Genomic DNA, 26,913 nt, shown 5'->3' with positions numbered 1-26,913 from the left:
CGGTTAAAGTCAAATGCTTGAAATCAAAATGTACATTGTTTATTTTGCTAGCGCACATTGTTATTCTTTAGGTCAGTGGTTCTCAAACTGTGGTACAGCTTCCCTCTAGTGGTACACGGAGAAATCACTGATTAATTAAAGTAAAAATTTGAGCACGTTTAACCTTTTGATGCGTACGATAACACCGATGTGATCAGTAAATTGATTATAATAGGCTAAACCTTTTATTTTAATTTAAATTTTCTAATGTTTGTTATGTATTCTATCATTTGAAGCTAATTTCCTCTCCATATTTGTAACGATTGTTGGGGGCATATCCCGTATCCCATATCCCAATGTTGACAGGTATGGTTTAATCCCTTGCTTTTCTGACACACAAAGCCTACTCTAACGCGCAGTAAGCAGATCTTATTTCTAATTTAAATATATAAATCTAATTCATATATTTAAAATACAAGATATATTTTGCAAGTATATATGACTTATTTGTATATTTAAAAATTGATCAAAAAGTGTTTATATATAAATATGATGACATATAGACTATATTTATGGGGTCTAAAGAACATTTCCGGGTTTTGATGAATAGACTGTTAATACTTTACATTAAAATGTACAGCAGTTTTCTTTTTACTTTTTAAGAACGGTGCCATTTTTAATGAACTTTTAAAAGCACAACTTAATTTTTTACCTGTAAACACAGTACATTGTTAATGTTCAAATTATTTATAGTGTTTAAAGTACCTGACAATAATGAATATTCTTAAGAAGATTTAATCTGCCACGTTTTTAAATTGCTCATGCTACTGTACTTCAATACTGGTTATTATGGTGGTACTAGAGAGACGATTTTTTTATTAGGTGGTACTTGGTAAAAAAGTTTGAGAACCACTGCTTTAGGTGATCAATTATTCTGTGAAAGTTAATAAAAAAATGTTTGTTTTGTAAATCGTCAATCAAGATTTTGCTTCTGATAAACGTCAATTTATCAGCTTCAATCACAATATTCTAAATTTTTTAATAAGTGGTTATTAAATAAGTCTGTAATTATTCATTTAGCTTTATATTATATTAACTTTATATTAAGACCCAATCCCAATTCTACCCCTTAGCCCTTCCCCTTACACCTACCGCTCGTTTTGCACGTGCATGCCAAGGGGAAGGGGTGTCCCAATTCTCTTTAGCTTGAAGGTGAATGGCTAAGGGGAAGGGGTGAATAGCCCTTCGAACGAAGATTTTTCAGGACCACACTCGAAACCAAGGGGTAAGAAAATTTCCCAGAATTCACCAGCCACAGCGGCAGCATTGCTAAACCCATCTACAAATTTGTATTTTTTTTGTCAATAATACGAATTTTTATCACAAACAAACACGTTTTAATATATTCATAACCGCGTTCATGTTTTACCGTCATGCTTCTTAAAAAAAAAAAAAAAAAACGCTAAATTTCGTGATCTATAATCCCTAATAATAACTCGACACTTCAACATTCTGACACTTGATGACACTTGAATACCCTGTCAGTAATGTCTAGTGGCTGAGAATGAGCTTTTTACAGTGTCTGCTATAATGTTATTGTTGTTTTTTTGTGTGTTTACATAGATGAATATGGCCACTGTGTAAATACACAGTATATTTACGATCTTATTGCCACATTATATCATTATGATAACATAATATATGCCTTCAGTGATTTCTTGAAGATAAATACCAAAAAATAACACAACTGAAATAACTACAGCAGTCGCGATCGTCTGATCTCATATGAAGCATGACATATGATGACGTGTGCAGGTGTCCCAATTCTTAGGGGTAAATTTTGAAGCCCTTCCCCTTAACCCTCGGTTGTAAGGGCCAAGGGGAAGGGAAAGGGGTCGGGGTACAAAAATAGAATTGGGATTGGGCCTAAGATTTAAAAATTGATTAGTATTGCACTTTTTAACATAAAAATAAGTTGAATGTATGTACTTGCAGCTGTGAATGATGAGTAAGAATCTCTAATAATGTGTACAGGAAGAACCCTGCTTGGGAAGTAATGAACCTCTGAAGTCACATGAGCCAGTTCCTCAAAGCAGTGGAATGGAGCTGGCTTCCTGGAACCAGGATAACCTGGATAGGGATACACAAGATCTCTTCAGCGATTCTCCTGTGAAGGTAGGACATGTTCCGGTTGAGCAGAGCTGATTAATCTTAAGAAATGTTTCTTGAACCAACCGTCTTGCTAAAATGATTTATGAAGGCATCATTTACTCCACTTGTTACAAACCTGTTTGTTCCTGATTTTCTGTTGAACCCAAAGGAAGATATTTTGAAGAAAGCTGGTTTGAATTGTTATTTGTATTGTTTTCTACAGAAGAGAGAAATTCATAAAAGTTTAGAACCACTTGAGTGTAAGTAAACAGGGTGTCCGCGTGATTTTAAAAAGTAATAAAAGTTGATAACTCAATTATGAGAAAATTAAAGCCCTTAAAAGTATTCAAAAATCTTAATTGCGTTTTTATGTAATCTTAAATTTTGTTCAAGCGTTGTCCAAAGTGTTTGAAAGTGTCCAAGTGACTCCAAAAAAGCATGAATATATATTTTTTCCTCCTAATATTAACATTGGCGTGCTCGATCAATGCGATTGGTTCGGGCAGGGGCACGTCCGGCCAAGCTCCTCCATCTGGGTGATGTCCTGTAATTTGCGACAAACGCGGAAAGGTGATGTAACGCTCTCCACATGTAGCGAAACCATAGAGCGAAACAGTCGGCAAAATGGGAAAATGTAAGTTTGTGTACTCTTGGTTGGAGAAAGACGAGTTTAAAGAGTGGCTAAATCCTGACGCTGAAAACAACCACGTAATTTTTTTTTTTTTTTTAAGCTTTGTTTCTTCCGAGCTTATCTGAGTTCTGTTGCATGGTTGTGCTCCATTGATTTATTTAACTACAACTGTTTATTAACAACTGTTAGAGGTTTGATACTGATTAAAACTTGAAGTGACAATGAGGTCTTAAAATATTCTGAGGTCTTTAAAAAGTCTTAAAAAGGTATTGAATTCAGGATTCCTGCATATACCCTGGTAAATCGTAAGTTAATTTACATTTTTTTTGGCAAATTCTTTCAAGTAATATTAGTAAAATCAGCTTGGATATTTTATTGCATTTTTTGATCCATTAAATAAAGCCTTGTTAAGCCAAAGAACCTTTTATATTATACATTTTTTTATATTGCAGACATTGCAATTACAAATTACAATTTGATATAAATATATAAACATATTTATGCACCGTCCAAAGGCAAATGCATGACTGTCCTCCTAGTGTGACTGGCTTACTAACCAATAGACATACATGTATACAGTTAAAGTCAGAATTATTAAACCCCCTAAATTATTAGCCCCCCTGTTTATTTTTTTCCCCAATTTCTGTTTAACGGAGAAAATATTTTTTCAGCACATTTCTAAACATAACAGTTTTAATAACTCATTTCTAATAACTGATTTATTTTATCTTTGCCATGATGACAGTAAATAATATTTTACCTGATATTTTTCAAGACACTTTTAGACAGCTTAAAGGCCACATTTACACTGCACTGTTCAAGTGACTCAATTCTGATTTTTTTTTCTTCTCCCATGGCACAGATCGGATATGGCCCATGTACGTGTAAGCAGGAACAAATCACATGGATTCCGATTTTCTCAAATTAGATTCAGGCCTTGTTCATATGTGGAAATTTATCCGATATGAATCGGATCTGTACCCTCGTGCCTGCAGTGTAAGCAGGTAGATCGGATTTTCACCTGACAATGTGAGTCGCGTCATTTAAAACCATAGCGAATGACGTCACGTCCAAAACTTTCTTTTCAGAACAGATTTCAGCAGAGTCAAAAGCTGTGAACAGATTACATACAGGAATAGAGAAAAGAGCACTCTTTAATTTCTGAGTCAGCGCCCGCTCTTTTTTTTTTTTTTTTGGTCTGGTCATTGCGCCTTTGCCTTGTAAATGCAGACGATCGGATACGAGTCACTTTTAAAAGATGATGTAAGCAGGTCTTCAAAAAATCAGATACAGTCATAAAATCGGAATTGACCATCAAGATCTGCAGTGTAAATTCAGCCAAAGTTACATTTAAAGGCCTAACTATATTAATTAGGCTAACTAGGCAGGTTAAGGTAAGTGGGTAAGTTATTGTATAATGATGGTTTGCTCTGTAGACTATCGAAAAATATATAGCTGAAAGGGGCTAATGTGAGCATGTCTAGTGAGCATGAATGGTCATCTAACATACATTTTAGGGCATATAATGTGGACAGATCATTTTTCTGAAATGCAATAAAATGTCTGCATAAGGAGCATGTTCATTCTAAAATGCTGTTTTAAAATGAAAATGCACTACTGTAATCAGCACCCAAGTATTGTCAGCCATTCATTTACAAAATAACCAAGAAGAGGGATCAGGACTTAAGTGAAAAATATTATTTTAGATAAAGGCCCCGGTATACTTTAAACAAGCTTCTTTTTCATTCTTTATTTGAGCATTCTTCATCTTAAGCAATAACAAATACACTTCATTGGCTATGTTTCCATTAACTTATTTTTTTTGCGCATTGTGGATATGCACATAAAAAAAATCGTTGATGGAAACCCCAAGATGAGCATAAGTTTTGAAAATGCGCATAAAAAAACATGCGCATAACTGAGTAGGATAATTTTTTTATTCGATAAGAAAAGATGAGCATAAACTACGATGGAAACACTTACCGAACAAATTCAGTTTTATTTTATTTTATTTAATACAGTTCCATGTTTTTTCATAGAATAAGCATCATTCTCACTTGGATGCTGTTTTTGATGAATGTGACACTTAGTCGCATGTTGTTAACATAGACATTTTTAGGCTGTAATCTGAATCCCGACCCTTGGTTTAGGTGTAATCCTGTCTGCTAGAGTCATTGAACATCAGACAGCCTCCCCTGAAGTGATGAGCGCTGTGTGCTGCTTTAGCGTGAGCCAACTGTCTTTAACCTCTGCTTGACCTTTGACACGCGCTATTACCCGACACCTCCCCTTGTAAGCTCAAAGCCATTAAGGTCATAAGGTTGTGACCCGTGTCACTTCAGTTCTTGTCTGATCTTCAGGAGAGTCCAAGAGGTACGACAGAGTGAAGTCCTGTTTATCCTGAAGATTTTATACATTTGTCTCATCTTTCTAAAATCAAAGAAGAGACCATTTGGATGAATTTGATTACATGTTTTACATGTTTTTATCTTTAAGATTTTATAAATTTGTGTCATCTTTCTAAAAGAAAAAGATTAAATTAAATAGTATTAAATATTTATTTCAAGATTTTATGCATTTGTCTCGCATTTCTAAATGAATCAAAAATGGAAATTATATCAAAATGGTTTCAATGAAATTGAAATTGAAGTGGTAAATATTTTATCCTCAAGTTTTTCCACATTTCTCATTTCTAAAAACCAGAGATGGCCAAAGTTGTCCTATCTGAGAAGAGAGAGGACAAATGATGGAGAGGGTTGGGGCGAATGCCTTTAAATGTCGTTATTTCTAATTTACATCATCTTTTTTTTTTGAAGGTGAAGTTTTTAAAATGTAAATACTGTCACTCGACGGATAGAGGACTATGCAGATGATATTGGCGAGCAAATTAAGGCAAAAAGTAGTGTAACTCAATACTGTTATGAATGTGATTGTTTTTGTTTTTACTGCAATAAGTTCATTATAAACATTTTCAGACCCCCTAGTTTTTCACGATTATTTTTGTGAATTTTATTTATTTTTTTTTTTTTTGTGATAAATGTGACTGATTTGTGGCGGTAATTCCCAGAAATTTGCGGGCAATCTGATTTTTTTTTTATATAAGTTAGCCTACTATGTTAGGTGTGCAATCTGACACAATGACAGAAATCATAAAAATAAAGCTCAAGACAAGATTTAAAACGGTAGGGTTTAGGGCTGCACAATAACAGAAGAAATTATAATCACGATTATTTTGCTCAAAGTGTTAATCACGATTAATAATGATGATTATTCCTTTGTATTCGTGTATGTATGCGTGTATGTGTATGTGTGTAATATATATATATATATATATATATATATATATATATATATATATATATATATATATATATATATATATATATATATTCTTATTAAACTTTACAGCCAAAAAGATAAAAAAAAAAACACAAGTTGTAATAAAACTGGGCAGGGATTAGATGCTAAGAATCGAATACTTGTTATATAATTTAAATTTCGATTCTTCTTGTCCAATTTCTGCATGGACATTTTTTTACTCGCTACTCATTTTATCATACTCGCTTACACATTGAGTAAATTTTTTTAGGAACTTCGCCGCTGGAGAGCACGTCAATAATAATCTAAACGTTTGTTTAGAGATGGACCACAAGATGTGCTCAAAAGAGTGGCTACATGTGGTGAAGAACGATGGCAAAGCTAAGTGTAATTATTGAAATAAACTAAAAAGTTATAAAGCAGTCTCGGGACCAACATGACAAAGCATCGGTGACGTGAGCATTGGTTCACATCACGAATGTCTAACTAAAAGAATGGCGTGATGTGTTCATTGTGCATCCCGGGGGTGCAACCAACAAGAATTGTGCATTTTAGTTTAACTTTTGGAGCGTGCTGAGCAGTTCAGTGTTAGTTTTATTTAAATACCTTGAGCTGAAACTAAACAGCGCATTCTCTCCACCTTCTCATCCATAAACAGCAGGACGCGCTGCTGAAGCACGCAGGAAAGATGGCTTCACACTTTGTCATTCATTATCTTAGCTTTTGTATTGGAGTCGAAAGAATATATTTAAGTAGATTTTTTTTTAACAGTCTTGATATGTTTAGCCTTTTTGTTTTGCAAAATTCCTGTCTTTTCTCTTCTGCAAATTAGTTTTTTTAATCTGCTTGATTCTTTTAAAGTGCCCTTCAATTGGTGTTTTTCCATAAGATACCTTTGTGAATGTTTTATTTTATGTGTATAGTCTTTAATGTGTTTTTAATAATTTTATTCTATTCAAAGCAGCACTCAGACTCGAATTTATCCCCAAAAACGTGGCATGAGAGAATTGTATGTGATTTTTTTTTGTTTTTTTTGCGTGCGCGATTAATTCCTGATCCTTTGCATGAAGTTTTAATCAAAAGTCAGGTAGCCTAATTGAATTACTTTCGATGTGCTAAAATATTTGTTAAACGAATGTTATTTAAAAAAAAAGCATATATACCTATTTAAACTGTAAAACAGAATAAAGTGCATGGTCTAATCGGAAATTCAATTCAATTCAATTCAATTCACCTTTATTTGTATAGCGCTTATACAATGTAGATTGTGTCAAAGCAGCTTCACATAAAAGGTAACAGTAAATAGGAACAGTGTAAAGCAATAAAGCAAATGAGTTATCTATTTCATTATTTAATGCATAAAATAATTATTTTTTATGTATTGAGTTTAATTGATCTAAACTTTTAATTACATTTTCTTTTCTTGTAAATATAATAAAGTTTCATCAGACTGATGAAAAGTAACCTGAATACCCACGTGAAGAGGGCAACAATTACTTTTTTTTTTTTTTAACATTGAAACAATTGCATACAGTGTCTTCTGTCTACATGACTGGCAAAGGCGTCAGAAAAATAACTGCTAAATCTCCACGAATATTTGATTAACCAATAAAACAAATGTTGTCTGGTTTAGTGAAGTTAGTATGCAAAGCAGAATTCTGAGCTTAATAACCCACTGATGACAGCCATTTTGTGAGGGTTTTAAGGTGGTTAATGAAGTTTTTTGTGTTACCTTTGGAAGTTTGAACAGGAGCAAAGCTACCTGATCAACATTGCATTCCTCGAAAAAAAAAAACACTTGCAATCTAGACATAGTCACCTCATGCTTGTTATGCGGTACAATTCGTAAACTCCGCCCATTAAAATAACGGCTTGGTTTTTATACTGTAAAATCGCAACGATATTTAATTATTGGTCATGGGCCACAAATATAGTTATCGTGATAATAATGCGATTAATCGTCCAGCTCTAATAGGGATTAAGCAAAAGGAAGTTTGTATAACTCTTATTTTTATCCACAATCTTATTTTCTCAGAGCTCAGTAAAATGTTCTTTGATTAGGCTAGTTATCAATAAACTGTTAAAGCCAAAACGAATAGTAAAATACAGGTTGTAATTTAATTGAATATAGTTTAAGTAAATAAATTTATTGTCCATGGTGGAGTTTGTTGTTCGATGTGCCACCGGGTGGATGTTCTGTGAAGTACAACACTAGCTGCAAAACTAAATAATAAATTTTTAATGGTCCCATCAAGTACCTTACTCAGGACATGCGTTAGGACATGCACTATTACAACGACACAGATCACTCTGCCTATTCATGCCACGCGGAAAAAATTATTGACGGGGTAATTTGCGTGTAACTTATCTTTATTTATAATTTGGTTATGGGTAAAACAAAAACCATGCGGGTCAGGTAGTTGAAACGGTGGGCTACAAATAATTAATCTGTTAATAATTAATGAATTATTCATAAATAATTAATTCACTGCTGCCTATGACGACGATGCCATCGTCCATCGAGATGTTTCACATTAGACATTGTACGATGCCAAATTGGTCGACATTACCCAACCCTAATTCAGCGATCGCGAAAAACTAAGGGGTGTGAATTAAAAAATATATATACTGTATTAGTTTTTTTAATAAATTGTTAAAATATTGATATCAAGTTCAGAGACTGTTAAGTACACCATGATTTTAAATAAAATTCACATTAATGTGTTATAGGACTGAAACGTCTTCATAAATGGATATTTTCTCGTTTCAAATGAGTAGCGGCTTGGACCCGGAAACAGTATTCCATACGTCATGACTTAACAAGTTCATACAAAGCAATGTTTTCTATTCATTTTCAAATATTATTAAGTAAATAAGAAAACTACCCATGGGAACTATATTTATCTTCGGCCCACTAGCCTTAATCAAGTTTGGTTTTTGGCCCTTCATAAGAAAAAGTTTGGGCTACGCTGATTTAATTGAAGTTGAAACTAAGTTTTTAAAGTAAATGCTTTTTTTTATTAAGACTAATATGTTGTATAAAGTTGGGTTTTGTGTGTTGTTCTTTTCCAGTAAGTAGGCTATTATTGCACACAACTCTCTGACCTATTAACATAGACATTAATGGTGATAGAGGCTTGTTTAAAGAGCGCGTCCATCATTGCTCTTTTGTCCCACAGTGACACAAGCGTGTCGATCGATGTGAGATCATTAGGGAGTCTCTAAACACACCCTCCCTGATGTTCCCTTGGCCACTCCAGAAACACACAAATGATTTAGCACGAAGGCTGAACAGATTGCAAGTCGGCCAGATAAGAAGAGCTGCCTGGAAGGAAATGAAGTTTGGAAGGACACATAAATGGCTTATGAGGAATTGTGATGGATGTTAATCCGATGGTGGGCAGCGTGGGGTTTTCCTGTGTTGATGCAGCTGTCTGCGTCATGTAAGCCTTCACACTCTTCTCAGTCTTCCCTCTCAGTGCTGTGACTGCAACTTAAAAGCCAAACTGATTTTTGAAGAATTACCTTCTAGCGTTAACAGGAAACGTTGAGCCATCTAAGCAGTTGCTATTTGGACGAATACAGTAGGATTAGCGATGTTTCCGTCCACCTATTTTTTGAGCATTGCATAAAAAATGGTGAACGGAAATTAAGGCTGCAAGATATTGGGAAAAAACATTGCAATATTTTATTTTTCTGCGATACACATTGCGAAATTGTGTATTTTTCACCAGAGGTCTTGAATGCAATTATTAGGGGGGGATCCTTATTTTAGAGCAATTGGGATTGTTTTGAAGAGTATTTGCAGAAGCTGTAATAAACTATTAACAAGCACTGATAAATACACTAGAGTAAAGTATATACAAATAAAATAAACTATAGTTTTCTGGGATTCTAGCAGTAATCAGGTACACAAATTGTATAATCAAATGTAAACTAGTATATACATATATACAATTAATCTAAGACAACAATTTAACTTTTGAAAATCATATCTTCCATGTCACAAAAACCCCTTCTTTCATCTGAGAAATATCGCCAAGTTACGAAGTATGCTATCCATCTCAGATGCAGAAAAGCAAGTTCATGCTTTTATGACTTCTAGGCCGGATTACTGTAATGCTCTGTTCGCTAGTTGCCCAGCATCCTTTATTAATAAACTTCAGCTAGTACAAAATGCAGCTGCTTAAAAACCTGTAAATATATAACAGAGGTCAGCTGCTAATTCATCTTAATTTATTTCTGTAGCGCTTATTACAATGTAGATTGTGTCAAAGCAGCTTAACATAATGAAGTTCTGGTCAATTAAAACTGCTTTAGTTTAGTTCTTCACAGTCGAAGTTCAGTTTAGTGTAATGTAAATTTCACTGCTGAAAGCCCAAACACTGAAGAGCAAATCCACCCATGCGCAGCTCCACAAGTCCCAAACTAAGCAAGCCAGTGGCGACAGTGGTGAGAAACAAAACTTCACCAATTGACAAAAGTGAAGGGGAAAAAACCTTGAGAAACATCAGGCTCAGTTGGGCACAACCAGTTCTCCTCTGGCTAAACTTCTTGTGCAGAGTTGCAGAGGCTTGAAAATGCTGGACATCCATCGTGGAGAAGCTGCAGGTCTGAGTAGGTCACCGGCGGGTATTAGGCTGGCCCACGGGATCTAGACTCGTCTGTCACTGGGATCTTTCAGGAATCAGTCTCACTCTCTCCACTCCTCCATGAGCATCTGCTCCTCATACGGGCCAGGTGTAGGTTTATGGAGACCTCGGATTAAGGAGAAATAGACTAACATAAGCATCAAAGTCGTACAAATGATAAGGTTTATAATCTCTTTGGGAAGTGATTCTGGCTACAGTTTCCCTAAATAATGCTGCCTACCATTGCTTTAGAGGATTTGGATTTCAAAAGATAATGTGTGCAGAATCGTATTACTGTTAGAGACAATAGTTACAGAGAAAAGGATCTGCCTTTTTGTTAGCATGCCTTAACCAATCTGAATAAGGTTACATTTGACTGAAAAGGGTTATGTAGATCTAAAATAATCCAAGATGCATAAGTGTATGGTTTGTCACTCAAACTACCATGTTTATTTACATTTCTTAACTTTTGAACTGCTTAGTATAAAAAGACTGAGGCTGAAAAATATTTAAAAATATAGAAATAAGTCTTTTCTTTTGACATTGCTATCAAGGGTATCTCCAGAACTGATCTCTCATCTCTGCCAGTCTTAAACATTGAGTGATGCAAAGCTTGGTCTATTAAGATTCTCAAAGACTGCAACCACAAGTGAAATGTCTAGTCTGCTACATTCAGACACTTTTTTTTTCTATTTTGCCTGCTTCTTTCCTCAGACCATCAGAGTTCTAAACATCTAGCACTCTGGTAATTAAGCATTCCTCATTAACACACTGCACTACAGATAAAAAAATCTAATAATTCAACAGACTGGAGTTAATTATTCTATGTACTTTTACTACGGTTACCACACTCTTACGTCACTGCTCCTGTATTTAGTAATTGTGTTTTTACTATAGATAGGCATAGATTAATTTTTAAAATCTAGATTAATCTCACTGTAATCTTGGAATTAATATAGATTAAAGTGGCTCGTTTGAATTCTGCCCTAGGCATTCAGAATATGTGTGCTACCCAAATAATGACTAAAAGCAAGTCTTTGAGAATGAGTTTCTCAAGCCAGATGGCGCATTAGACCAGGGGCTCATCTCCTGTTTCCAAAATGCATCACAAACTGCTTGAGAAACTGTTCTACTATGAAAATTGGTGATAAAAAGAAATAATGTTCAATAAGATGTACTTGTGTTTACTAACTGTTTATTCAGTTAAACATTAATTTTAAACTAGGCCTACATAAGTTCCAAACAGCGATTTATTTTATTATTATTATTTATAAATTTTTTTTTTGATCATCTTAATCCGACTAAAGTCACAACTGAGCTAAACAGAAACGGAATTAAGACATGTGGAGTATGCATATATTGGTAGCATTATTGAAGTAAACATTGCAATCAAACTATTACGGTCACGTAGGACTTTTCACCATATTTTCCGACAAGATCCACACTCGGCTGTCAGTAAAGGACTGCACACACATACACACAAACACACACACACGCACACACACACACACACATCGCGAAATGCGGAGGATTTTTCTTTCCATTTAGCGTGCGTTATTAAATTCCATGATGAAATGTTCATGAGTGAAAGTGAAACTGCCGAAGAACTCTTACATGAAAGCACTTCACATAAACACCTTCATTATATTATTTTCTATTAGGGCAAATAACTAGATTACAGATGTCCATGTAAGCGTAGTCAGTAGTGTCTTCGAAGTGAAAGATCCAGAAGGCCATCCTGCTGATTTGATTAAGAAGGGCACTTTTTTTGTCAGACGGCTCACCGGTTTGACTTTCATTCACCGTTTTCATTTTAAAAAGCACCCGCTCCATTTTATTTGTATATGTTTTACTCGAACGCATTAACTCTACAGGTGCCTGATAGTTAGATGTGGAGCTAAAATTAATCAGATTCACTCTAGTGAACTACATCCATGTTAGCATGTCACATTTGATATGGTAATTTCACAGTAGGAATACACACAGGTTCGAAGACTCGTTCTCGCCACCTACAGTGGAATACGGCCAGGTATACATCCGCACTAAAATATTAAGGTGAAAGTCAACTTTGAGAATATATTAACGGCAATATTTATTTTTTTATTGCACAATAAGAGTCTTGTGTTAACGCAGCACGTTACACCAATAACGGCCCACCACTATTTTTTACACATTTCATCTAAAGCCTTCTGTTTTGATTTTTGAGAATTGTGGAGTAGATGTGAAGTAGCTAAAATTCAGCATAGTGATATGAAAGTATAACTACTTTAGCTGTTCTTTAACTGGAAATAATATGTATTTATCCCATAGTCTGTTGGAATGATCACAGTTTGAGGAAATGCCCTTCCCTCAGTAATAATCTTGAGGACACTGATGTGTGCTTCACCAGGGAGTTGATGTTGATTAACAAAATATTTGCTATTTAAGAGATTGCTAACATATGAGCCATTACATATGCTTGTTTATTTTCTCCCTCTCTCTGCAGGCAAAAATAATAGAAATATTGCCTTGAAAAAAGAAATACTAGTTTTGACGAATTTATAATTGTAATAGAAGTGGGATTATCAATGGAATGAATAATGTATCGCCGTGTTAAATTCTTCATTAAAATTTAATTCGCATTAAAATTCTTTATCGCATGGCAATCTATTTATTGTCCTTCACACATTTTTTTATATAATTTAAAAGAAAGTATAGTTTGCTATACTTTTGTTTTGAAAGTACACTTTTATTGCAGTCTTCCTCACTACTTTATGTATATCATATACAGTTGAAGTCAGAATTATTAGTCCCCTATTTATTTTTTCTCTATTTTGTTTAACAGAGAGAAGATTTTTTCAACACATTTCTAAACATAATATTTTTAATAACTCCTCTATAATAACTGATTTATTTAATCTTTGCCATGACGACCGTAAATAATATTTCACTAGATATTATTCAAGACACTTCTATTCAGCTTGAAGTGACATTTAAAGGCTTAACTAGGTTAATTAGGTTAAGTTAGGGTATTTGGGCAAGTTAGTTAGTTAGGGTAATTAGGCAAGTTATTGTGTAACGATGGTTTGTTCTGTAGACTGTAGAAAAAAATATAGCTTAAAGGGGCTAATAATATTGTCCCTAAAATGTTTTTTTAAAAATTAAAAAATGCTTTTATTCTAGCCAAAATAAAACAAATAGAACTTTCTTCAGAAGAAAAAATATTATCAGACTTAGTACAGTGAAAATTTCCCTGCTCTGTCAAACATCATTTGGGAAATATTTTTAAAAAGAAAAAAATTCAAAGGGCGGTTAATACTTCTGACTTCAACTGCAACTTGTATGGGACAAATAAAACCTTAAATGTGATTTATGAAGTAAGGGATAATCAACGGCTTGCTGTGCGTTAAAGGATTTTAATGCAAGATGTGGAGGGACCACACGAATTGCAGCAGAGTGTGATCGCCGCCGCGAAGTGCAATAAAATCCTTTAACGCATGGCAAGCCATTGATTATCCCACTTATTCCATGGTCATTTCCCAAGGTAGGCATACATTTTAAATAGTTTTGCTCTTCGAGCGTAATATTCGTCCAAATTTTTGTTAGTTTTGACATGTTAGGTTTTCTAGTCCCTCCACTGAATCAGCTGTGACAGGCAGACAGGTGGAGAGAGTGAGAATTGTTTATAGCTGCTAATATTAAGATGCGATTTTATCAATCCAATCACAGGTGGACAAATAAGACATTCCCAGTCACACCTGGAGTGTTTCCGGTCACGTGTGTTTTTTTTTGTCTATTTTCTACCACCTCTCTGATGAGAGAGGATCTGTATGTATATTGGCTTTCTCTTAACATCACCTTTAATGCTGCGAAAGCTGGGCTACCTATAGCACAATTTCCGCGATTTATATTTCATAATAAACATACAAATCTTACAAATCATTTGCAGAGCTGCAGCTTGCAACATTTTTAAAAGACATGCTATCCTTATACATAAACTGCCGATTTAACTTTAAAATAACTATATTCTCGCTTAAAAAAAACTCTTAAAACAGGCATAATTGATAAGTATTTTTCTAATTTTGCGGATTTCCCATCTGCCATTAACAGTCCTCAATTGAACTTTCTTTATCTGAAATCAAAATGGATTCATTATGATTTATTGGTAAATTCATATTGGTGCTGTGACCTGGATGGGAGTGAAATGTTGATGGTCCTGCTGCTAGGAGCTGTGTAGCTAAGAAGTTTGTAAAAATGTAACAACAGGCTGATTATTGTTTTTGTTTCCACAGACTGTGAGTCAGCCTGCAAAGAGAAAACTGCCTGACTGGGCTGCAGGACCTACAACATCAGTAACAATTGCATCGGAAAAGAGAACCAAAAAGAAGAAAGGACTTTTCAGTTGACAGTCTTATCTTACTGAGCAGTTTATTGTTTATCTTGATATTTTGTACATTTTTTAAATTTGTTTTTGTTAATAGCCTAATTGTACGAGGGCGTCACCTTATTTGTCTGTAATTGTTCTCAAGGCTCTTGTTAAAAGGGGGACCAGCAGCTTGATGTCTGCCGCCAGCTTGAACTCTTCCTGGCATTTTTCAGATTTCCCACAGACTAGTCAGCGAGTCTTTCTCAATTTGTGCGTATCGTGTTTCTGCTTCCGTGAGCGGCCCGAAGCTGTATGCTACTGCCGTCCACCTGTCGTTGTGGAAGCACTTCTCAAAGACTTCAAAAAACTGAGATTTCGGAAGTGTGGGCGGAGGACTTTATAAGTCATTCATTCTTGGACATGAAAATCTCTGACCATAGACGATATGATTTTTGAAAGTTAAGAAAGTTTATTGCTAAAAAGAAGATTTTCAAAAACAAACAAAAAGCTATTAGTTACTTTACATTATAAACCCGTTGTAACCTGCATCTATTAACTTAACATCTATTATTATGTCCATGGTTCCTTAAATTAATAATTTAAAGGCAATGGGTTTGCTCACTTTTTAAAAGTAAACTAATCGCTTTAAAAGCAAAAAGTTTATTCACTTAAGTAAATTCAACCAATCTTTTTATACAGTGTAAATGCACTTTCTCACAAAGCAAACGGTGTATTTTCTCTCAACACGAACAATTAATAAAACGCACAGCATTTTCTCACAACGCAAACATTTTCCGAAAATGCACTTCATTTTTATACAAAGCAAACACTTAATAAAATGCGCTGCATTTCACACATCGCAAACAATAAAATGTGCTGTACTTTCTCCCAACGCACACATTTTAAGAAAACACACTGCTTTTTCACACAACGCAAACAATTAAAAAAACATGCTGCACTTTCTCACAAAGCAAACATTTGATGAAAACGCACTGCATTTTCTCACAACGCAAACAATTAATAAAGCGCACTGCATTTTCACAAACGCTAACAATTAATAAAGCGCACTGCATTTTCACAAACGCTAACAATTAATAAAGCGCACTGCATTTTCACACAACGCAAACAATAAAGCGCGCTGCATTTTCACACAAACAAACAATTAATAAAACGCACTGTTTTCACACAACGCAAACAATTAATAAAACGCACTGTTTTCACACAACGCAAACAATTAATAAAACATGCTGCACTTTCTCACAAAGCAAACATTTTATGAAAACGCACTGCATTTTCTCACAACGCAAACAATTAATAAAACGTACTGCAGTTTCTCCCAACGCAAACATTTTATGAAAATGCACTGCACATAAATGAAATTGTACATAATGCAAACAATTTCTAAAACGCACTTCATTTTCACACAACGCAAACACTTAATAAAATATGCTGTATTTTCTCACAACTCAAACATTTTACGGAAACGCACTGCATTTCACACAATGCAAACAGTAAATTGCACTGCATTTTCACACAAAGCAAAAAAAAATGCGCTGTATTTTCTCACAATGCAAACATTTTACGAAAATGGGCTGCATTTTCACACAACGCAAACAATTAATAAAATGCACTGCATTTTCACACAACGCAAACAATTAATAAAATATGCTGTATTTTCTCACAACTCAAACATTTTACGGAAACGCACTGCATTTCACACAATGCAAACAGTAAATTGCACTGCATTTTCACACAAAGCAAAAAAAAATGCGCTGTATTTTCTCACAATGCAAACATTTTACGAAAATGGGCAGCACAACGCAAACAATTAATAAAATGCACTGCATTTTCACACAACGCAAACAATTAATAAAATATGCTGTATTTTCTCACAACTCAAACATTTTACGGAAACGCACTGCATTTCACACAATGCAAACAGTAAATTGCACTGCATTTTCACACAGCAAAAAAAATGCGCTGTATTTTCTCACAATGCAAACATTTTACGAAAATGGGCTGCATTTTTACACAACGCAAACAATTAATAAAATGCACTGCATTTTCACACAACGCAAACAATTAATAAAACGCACTGTGTTTTCACACAACACAAACGATTAATAAAATGCGCTGCATTTCCACACAACGCAAACAATTAATAAAATGCACTGCGTTTTCACACAACACAAACAAACAATAAAATGCGCTGCATTTTCACACAAAGCAAAAAATAAAACGCGCTGCATTTTCACACAACGCAAACATTTATTAAAACACGCTGCGTTTTCTCACAACGCAATGGAAATGTTTCAAGGAAACCCTAAAATGTTATGGACCAGGCTATTTAGTTTGTGATTATTTAGGCTAATAAATACTAAAGACAAAATAAAATAAACACAAAAAACTCATGGTTCAAAGATAACCTACAACATCACTAAGCACTAGTCACGGCACAGCACTTTATTAATTTGTTTGCGTTGTGAAAAAATGCAGCACGTTTTATTATTGTGTTTGCGTTGTGAGGATTGTCAAACGGATGACGATCTTTTCTTCATTTGCTAGCGTTTTTTGTAATTGCATGTGTTTTCTTAAATTGCAGCACTCTCTCGGCCACTGTACATTTTGCTTCATACAGTGAAAAAGGGATTTGGCATCTTACCATTGCTTGCTTGCACTGAAGCAGTATATTCACAGAGCTACTGTATGTATATAAGTGCAAAATAAAAGTCATAAGGCCCAATGTTGCCCATATAGTGTAGAGACCCACATATCCTGTCTCATCGTGTACTCAACAGTGAGTGTTCATCAAGCTTGGCAGATTTCTGATGTTTCCATCATTCCTCATCACCATCTTCCCTAAAACCTCTCAGTGTTTTTTTAACAAGACATTTTGCTCCTGCAACTTACCTGATGCTGCTGAAAACCTTTCTATGTCAATACTTGACCGGTTTTGCACAACTCCAAATTATTTTGTGTTAACCTTGGTAACTAGTGTACATTATTGTTTTGTATAAAAAATAACAAAAATATAAGAAATTAAAGAGATGTAACTGCAGCTGTCATTCTTTTTTTATTTTGTAAACAATTGGTTGCATTGCACTGCTGTTATTTAAATTAAGGAAAAATAATCTTATTAAAATCTGAATGAAATGAGAACTCACTAGTTTCTAAATGCATGCTATAATAGAGCTTATTATATAGATTTATAAAAAAAAAAATTACCTTATTTTCTATTAAAATGTCTTAACCTTATCCTCCAGTGTAACACTAGTGTGGTGTATGCAGGAACTCTGTCCTTTAAAATCAAGTCAGTGCTTAAGATAATCTCTTTCACTCACATGAACTGTACAGTTGAAGTCAGAATTATTAGCCCCCCTGTTTATTTTTTTCCCCAATTTCTATTTAACGGAGAAGATTTTTTAAAAAACATTTCAATTCATAATAGTTATAATAACTAATTTCTAATAACTGATTTATTTTATCTTTGCCATGATGACAGTAAATATTTGACTAGATATTTTTCAAGACACTTCTATACAGCTTAAAGTGACATTTAAATGCTTAACTAGTTTAATTAGGTTAACTAGGCAGGTTAGGGTAATAGACCTTTTTCACAGTGGAACTGAATACAGGAAGCACCCTCCGAAGCAATGCTTCGCTGTTTCCGGTTTCGCTTACAGTCGCAGAAACATGACAGCCTCAGGACATTGGATGACATTTTCACTGTCAACTTTGCTGTAATTTGGACAAGAACACGTTGTTCGCTTGGGTAATCTGTAAAACTGACGTAGCCTAAATAAATCAGCATTTAAAAGGAATTTGTGCAGAAAATGTGTCTTACACGAAGCGTTTGCAACGTTAGGTTACAGTAATGTACGCAGCCAACAGCATAAGATCTGCTAACTCAAGCCATTCGTTAGCAAAAATAACTATTTAACATCCAGCAGGATTAGTTTTATGTTAGTAGTTGTCCGTAAGCTGTGCTAAACCCCTCCTTCCTTTGTATTCAGGGTCAGATACAGGCGAGTTGCTATCGGTCAATGCGAAAGAGGAGCCCCATAATGACAAGTTGCTTAATGCTCGTAAGGTTTACTCAAGTCTGGAAACATAATTTAGCTCCAACTCGCCGGAAAAATAAAGATATTTGTTGTTGTGTTCAGTGTTTGAATACGATTCTATTGAAGCACTTCAGTTTTCCACTAATTACTAAATTTTAAAGCAAATATCTTCAAAACAGTCCGTCTGTAACGTATAGAGTGTGTTTCTGAATCTTCAGGTTAAAGTTAGTTCATGTTCCAGTTTATTTTGTTCATCTGCTTTGAATGTTTTTATTATTTATTTAAAGAACAGCAAATAACATTTTAAAACACAAAAAATATACATGCCAGGGGGTAATTATAAATAAAATACAAATATACAAAATGTACATATGTAATAATTAAATAAATACATTATAGAGTTCACCGTTTTTTAAAGTGGGTAGGCTTCCTTGTTCAAAGAGTCTCTGATGCTGGTAATATACAAGCATATTTCAGTGATCAATACCTTAAAATTTGATGAAAGATGATGAAACAATGATGAAAGAGGTTTTGAACACTGAAAATTGTTAATAATAATTTGCCCCTCTTCCTTTTGACTAAGTATGTACAATGCCAAAATAAGTGTAAAACCGTCTCCTCGTATTCATTACAAAAATACAATTTACATCAATTCCACTTTTAATTTTTTGTAAATAATGTTTTGCTGGATAAAATCTGTGGAGAAGTTTATAGGATATTTCTTTAATTTTGTTTCTAACCTGATATTTCTGTGGTAACAGCCACACTTTTTTTCAGCAAATCAAGTCACCCTTTAATAAAGACATCCAATAAAATTTTATATAAGGAACAGTAGTGATTTCTTTTTGGAAAGAGTTTGAAAAGCTCTATTATTACTCTTGGTGTTTACTGTAAAACAAGTTTTGCCAACATAAGATATAGTAAAATCTAAAGACGATGGTCTTGATTAATACCACTAAATAACATATGGGTCTGGAATTGAACCAATAACAGTTAAAAACTTGCAGGGTTATTGAGATACTTTAATGAGAAAGGAATTCATTGTAAGAAAAGTATACCATCTTTATTATAAAACTGACTATCCAAATTAATTTTGTTGTAAAAAAATTACATTTGTATTAGTTGTCTATTATTCCAATGTGGGGGAAAATTAAACTTATATATTAATGACCTTGATAGGAGCACTTGTTTGTGGAAGGCAGATAACTTAACTGGAATTTTGTCTATGTTATAATTTCACATCAAAATAAAACTAAGACCACCAATATTTGATAAAACATAATGATCTCCGATTTGAAGTGCATACTGCACATGAGCGTACTCTGGCATATAACTTGAAACGAAGGACATTCATTCCGTCTAATTAATTTCACCCATGATTTCCTCTGTCCTTTGTCTTTTCGTGGAAATTGAGGTAAGGATGTCGTTTCTTTAAGCTGGAGCAGCCGGGAACGCTGCAATAACAGTGACGAGTCGACTGTGCCATTCTATATTACTCCGTTCCGGATGTTGTGATACGCCGTTTTGCTTAACGGAACCAGGAAGTGTGAAAAAGGCCTATTAGGCAAGTTATTGTAAAATGATGGTTTGTTCTGTAGACTATTGAAAAAATATATAGCTTAAAGAGGCTAATAATTTAGGGGCTAAAAAAAATTAAAAACTGCTTTTATTCTAGTCGAAATAAAACAAATAAGACTTTCTCCAGAAGAAAAAATATAGGAAATACTGTGAAAAATTACTTGCTCTGTTAAGCGTCATTTTGGAAATATTTAAATAAGAAAACGAAATTCAAGGGGGGGGGGGGGGGGGACACTACTTTTGTTTTAGTGCATTCTTATAACCTCTTAATTTTTTATTTGTCTTGCTAAAGCATAAGCCTCAAACTTGATTCCTGGAGGACCGCAGCTCTGCACAGTTTTGCTCCAACCCCATCAAACACAGCTGAAGCAACTAATGAAGGTGTTCAGGACTCTTTTGAACTCCTCGATTATTTAGATCAGCTGTGTTTGATAGAGTTGGAGCAAAACTGTGCAGAGCTGCGGCCCTTCAGGAAATGAGTTTGAGACCTATGTGCAAAAGGGATAGAGTTGGGGAACCAGAACCGTCACCCTCCCAAGCTCCTCCACATGTGCTTAACATGTTACTGGTTTGGTATTTGTGCAAGTCCACAGGCTGATTGATCGAGCTCGATGAAGAGGATCTCAGGAACAGACTATGCACTGCCAAAAAAAAAATGCTGGGTTCCCCAAAAAATTGTTGGGACAACATGAAGGAATTATGTTAACTTATTAGTTTTTGCTAATTTACGTGAATTGAACATAAAAAATTAAGTTGTCCCAAAAACAAACTTAAAAATTGTGTTGTTGTAGTTTGTATTATATGAGTAGTTTGAACAAACAGCAAACATAATTTTTTGTGTGTGCGGCTCTGTGAAATCACAAATCTTTGGTAGCTGCCAGCTGTACCGTTTAGCAAAAACAGTGCATCCAATGTCAATTTAGCATGCCTAAATCTCTTTGATGCTTCTGGCCACTGAATTCTTCCAGCCTTTCGTGACACTTGCGCTGTTGCTGATGAAGACTGCACTGATGGTTCACTACAGTACGCTCCACCACAGACTAGCATTTACTAAATGATGACAGAAGGCATCTATTGCAAAACCTTTTGAGCTTTTAGACGCTCAAAAAAATTACTTCGGCTGCTGGTTCAATCTACGCATTTGAAATTACACAATTCTTATTTTTTTGGGTGGGGGTGGGCTTAATCGTTTTATGTTCATTCATTCATTTTCCTTTGGCTTAGTCCCATTATTCATCAGGGGTCGCCACCGCGGAATGAATTCCCAACTTATCCAGCATATGATTTACACAGCCGATGCCCTTCCATCTGCAACCCAGTACTGGGAAACATCCATACAATTATTCACACATCTTTACAGACAATTTAGTTTATTTAATTCACCTATAGGGCATGTCTTTGGACTGGGGGAAACCGGGAGAGGGGTCTGGCTGAGCTGCATCCAATGTTTTTTACAGTTTTTAATGATTGCTTACAAACTAAAATTAAACTTTTCCCACCATTAGCAAAACCTTACACTCAAAGAGCAAAACACAAGGCTAGATCTGCACAACTGTAAGCACGTTGTCAGCTTCACACTTTTTGCAAACCCTTACACACAGTGTTTTGCAAATCACTAAACACACTTGGATGCTTCTGACACAGATATTTTTCATGATGGAATTTCCTTGCAATTCCAAAGAAAAGGCCTTCAAATGAACACGCACATAAACCATAGGTTAAACACACCCGTCAGGTGTGCACACACACTGCTGCAAAATTGTAGACACACCAATCAGCTGGAACCACAATGAAAAAAAAAAAAGGGGTATAAACTATTAGTCTTTAATAATATGTTTACAGTAGTATAGCTATAAATATTCTTCAATAATTATGTTTTAAAGTAGCGATAAATATTAATCTTCAATATATATGGAAGGCAATGTTGCAGTATGGAAGAGAAAGCACAAAAGGGAGGAATATTGGTAAAAAAAAGAATAGGAATGGGAATTTTTTTTATATTGAAATGTATACATCACCAGAAAGCTGAATAAATAAGCTTTACATTTGTTGTATGGTTTGTAATATTTAGCTATCAGTCCATCACTGGTGAATACAGTATATTCATGTGCTTTATAGCCTTTCAAACCCAGATTATATCGGTATTAGTCAGAAATGATACCAGTGTTTAAGATTGAGATCAGCAATGTGTAAATGAAGCAGACAGATTTATTTTGAATGAAGTGTGTGTGTTCCGTACAGTGTTAAAATTGTGTTTTGTTATATTGTTGTAAAATTTTGAATGAAGTGTTTTATTTTGCAAAAGAACTGATGTGTTCTGCTGTTTGTGTATGTGGATGTGGAAATTGTTTGTTGCTTTTTGACAAAATTAGCCTTCATTTGAAAATTGTGCTTAAACAATCATAAAAAACTGTAATGTGCTCACCTAACCCCACCCCTAAACCTCACAGTGACATCACTAGCTCCATTGAGTGCATTGTGTCTGACATTACATCTCTGAGCGATGCAATCTCAGCTTGTATCATAAAGGCTGCATCCAGATACTATTGGAAACCGGAGCACCCGGAGGAAACCCATACGAACACGGGGAGAACAAGAAAACTCCATACAGATATGGACTCAAACCAGTGACCTTCTTGCAGTGCTAACCACTGAGCCACCATGTCGCCCATGTTTTATGTTCAATCCACTTACATTTGTAAATACGAGTAAGTAAACTGATTTGTGTTGGGACACCATGAAGGAATTGTGTGGAACCCAACATGTTTTTACAGTTGTTCAATTTACATGTAGAAATTAGTTCCAAGACCAATGCTTGAAAACAACTAGGTTTCAGAAACTTAAAAAAAGGCCACCTTTATTTCAATTGTGCTTGTGTTAAAGCTGCCTCTCAAAGATGTACAGGGTGATAATGAAAGAGAACAAACTTCTTCATAGTGGAATATATTCAATATAAACATTATCAAGCAACACGTTATCACTCCTCTCAGTGGGTTTTCAGTGTTTTTATGGGGTTTTACTGGGACAACTGTGCTAAAAGATGTTTAGATCAGCCAATTTATTTAGACCTTTGTTGATATGAAACACAGTTGAAGTCAGAATTATTAGCCTCCTTTGAATTTTGTTTTCTTTTTTAAATATTTCCCAAATGATGTTTAACAGAGTAAGGAAATTTTCACAGTATTTCCGATAAGATTTTTTCTTCTGGGGAAAGTTTTATTTGTTTTATTTCGGCTAGAATTAAAGCAGTATCTAATAAAAAATAAAAAAAACATTTTAAGGTCAAAATTATTAGCCTTTTTAAGCTATTTTTTTTTTTCGAAAGTCTACAGAACAAACCATCGTTATACAGTAACTTGCCTAATAATTACCCTAACCTGCCTAGTTAACCTAATTAACCTAGTTAAGCCTTTAAATGTCACTTTAAGCTGTATAGAAGTGTCTTGAAAAATATCTAGTCAAATATTATTTACTGTCATCACGACAAAGATAAAGAAATCAATTATTAGAAATTGGTTATTAAAACTATTGTACTTGTGTTGAAAAAAATTTTCTCTCAGAAAAAATCCTCTTCTCTTCTTACACAGAAATTGTGGAAAACATAAATAGGGGGGCTAATATGGGCCAATGCAAGCATTACCATTCTGCCTCACTTTGTTTTGTCTGTCTAAAAATGCAGGGTTCCACACAATCCCTTCACATCGTCCTAATGCAAATCAAATAAGTTAACATAATGGTTTTTACAATTTTAAGCTGATTGAACATAAGCAATTAAGTTGTCGCAAAAAACCCTCAAGAATTGTGTTGTTTTAGCTTATTTTAAATAAGTAGTTTGAACAAGCAGTACAAATTTTTTTTTTTTGAGTGGATAGGGGCGCCGCTAGGGGGGGAAGTTAGGATGATTCTAAGGGCTCATGCCATTTTGGGGTCCCCAGAGATAGTATTATGGCCTGTTTCCACTAAATGGTACAGTACGGTACGGTACTGAACCGAACCAAACCGTACAATACCACTTTTTCGGCACCCTTTCGAAAGGAAACCAAACACGAGAAAGGGTACCAAAAGGTGGAGCTACACGCGCAGCTGAACGCTGATTGGTTACAGAGATACGTCACGAGCTCGTGGAGCTAGCCAGAATGAAAACAAAGGAACCTTCATGTTTTAAATTCACAGCCGAGACATTACATCATAAAACTATATGCATATAATAACGAGCCATGGATAACCCGAGCTCAAACAAACCTTGTCGTTGTCTTTATGGACAGCCACAAAGCCAAGAAGAACAAAATCTGCCGTGTCCTGTTGTTGTTATACGAGGCCATCTAAAAGTGCGAGCGGTTTTTGCTTTCTCCAGGGAGCTTGCATTCGCATCTGTATTTGATATAACGAACTTCTTGAGCTGATGATAATAACGTGTGAGTAATTATTGAAGTGTCTTCGACATCTGATCCTTTCAGAAAAGAAAAGGACAAACGCGAGAGTGAAGCGTGAAAAAACAAGGAGAAGCCAGACAAAACACAGGAGCAAATTGTTTCAGCAACCTGAATCATGAGCAAACTGCCATGTTTATCATTGCCTTTTGGACTATTATGAACTCAGAATGACGGAATCACTCTCGAACAGAGGTTACATGTGCGGCTGAAGATTAAAGATACAGATGAGAGGTTTGCACTGACTGAGGGATATATTTTGTGTTGTTTTTGAACACAAATATGGACTAAATGTATGATGTGTTCTTCTGTAATTGCTACCATATTGGAGACTGTAAGGGTATGTATGTGTTCATTTTTGTTGCATTTATTTATTGTATATAATTGCAGATGTTACAGTAGGCTATTCCGCACTGTAATTGATCTGCAGTTATAACCAACTCATGTTAATAGAAAAGTTAGTAATAAACATTTATACACAAGTATTTATATGTTTAAAGCATCTGTTTTGTGAGAAGTGCTTCTCATATGATATGTGAACAACCCATACAGCTTTACTGTAGACACTTATTTGAGCGAGAATGACGTCGACTGAAACTCTGTCATACACCACGGGCACCAAAAGGGTAACCTTAGTAGTGGAAACGCAAGCCTGATAAAGGTGACCCGTACCGACCCGTACCGTACTGTACCAGTCAGTGGGGCCCACCAGAACCACCACAACCCCCCCCCCCCCGCTTTATTTTCATCTACAACATGACTACGATTTTTGTCTTTTTTTCTAGTTCAAAAATGGTGGCATACTGACTCATTGGTTAGCACTGTTGCCTAACAGCAAGAAGGTTGCTGGTTTGAGTCCCAGCTGGTCAGTTTTTTGTGTGGAGATTGCATGTTCGCGTGGGTTTCCTCCAGGTGCTCTGATTTCCCCCACAGTCCAAAGTCATGCACTATAGGTGGATTGGATGAACTAAACTGGCTGTAATGTATGAGAGTGTGTGTGAATGATAGTGTGTATATGTGTTTCCTTGTACTGGGTTGCTGTCGTGACCCCAGGTTAATAAAAGGACTAAGCTGAAAAGAAAATGAATAATTATCTAATAATTTCTTAGCTTGAAGAACATGATAGCATTTAAACTGAACATTTATCAACTGATAACTAATTTAGCCATATATTGTGTTTAACTGCCAAGAGGTATAACAGTAATGCCTGGATTGCAGACAAGGCAAACGCTTTGGACATTATCTCACAGAACACCGATTTGCTGTAACTGTGGCCTAAATTAAGAAATTTCCATCTCTTCTTCAAAATAGCCAGCGGAGAAATTAAAATGGTTTGGTTTCTCTCAAGGTTTTTTTCTTCACTTTCGCCAATTAGTGAAGTTTTTTTTCCCTCTCCGCTGTCGCCACTAGCTTGCATGGTCCGGGATCTATAGAGCTGCGCATCGTTGGATTTGCTCTTCAGTGTTTGGACTGTCAGTAGTGATTATTAAACCACACTAAACTGAGCTAAACTGAACTGAACTTAAACACTACAAACTGAACTACACTGTTCCAATTTACTATGACTTTTTATGTGAAGCTGCTTTGACACAATCTACATTGTATAAGCGCTATACAAATAAAGGTGAAAAATAAATGTCCTATTTCAGAGCTTGTCCTGAATTCCCAAGTAATGGCCCTTTTAGAACCAGTTGGTGTTAGCAACTATTTCACTTCATGCTTTAAATAATACACAGTCTAAGTTGGCATGGACATAAAAGTAACTTTATGAAACAAAAAGCAGCTTAAT

General features: G+C 35.0%; 1 protein-coding gene across 2 annotated transcripts in view; it reads left to right on the top strand.

Annotated features, from left to right (window-relative positions):
- wrn (WRN RecQ like helicase) overlaps positions 1 to 18,113 on the top strand; it is a 79,123-nt gene extending 61,010 nt beyond the window's left edge. For both annotated transcript variants that reach the window (XM_056466745.1, XM_056466744.1), the window contains exons 36-37: positions 2,014 to 2,154; positions 14,982 to 18,113. In XM_056466745.1, the coding sequence (XP_056322720.1) occupies positions 2,014 to 2,154; positions 14,982 to 15,095 (255 nt within the window). In that variant the 3' untranslated portion in view covers positions 15,096 to 18,113. The remainder of the gene's footprint in view (positions 1 to 2,013; positions 2,155 to 14,981) is intronic.
- Positions 18,114 to 26,913: the final 8,800 nt, after the last annotated feature.

This window comes from Danio aesculapii, chromosome 10 (assembly GCF_903798145.1).
Source record: "Danio aesculapii chromosome 10, fDanAes4.1, whole genome shotgun sequence".
Classification (NCBI taxonomy): domain Eukaryota; kingdom Metazoa; phylum Chordata; class Actinopteri; order Cypriniformes; family Danionidae; genus Danio; species Danio aesculapii.
Note: the sequence above shows the minus strand (reverse complement) of the source record. Positions and strands in the feature narration are given on the sequence as shown.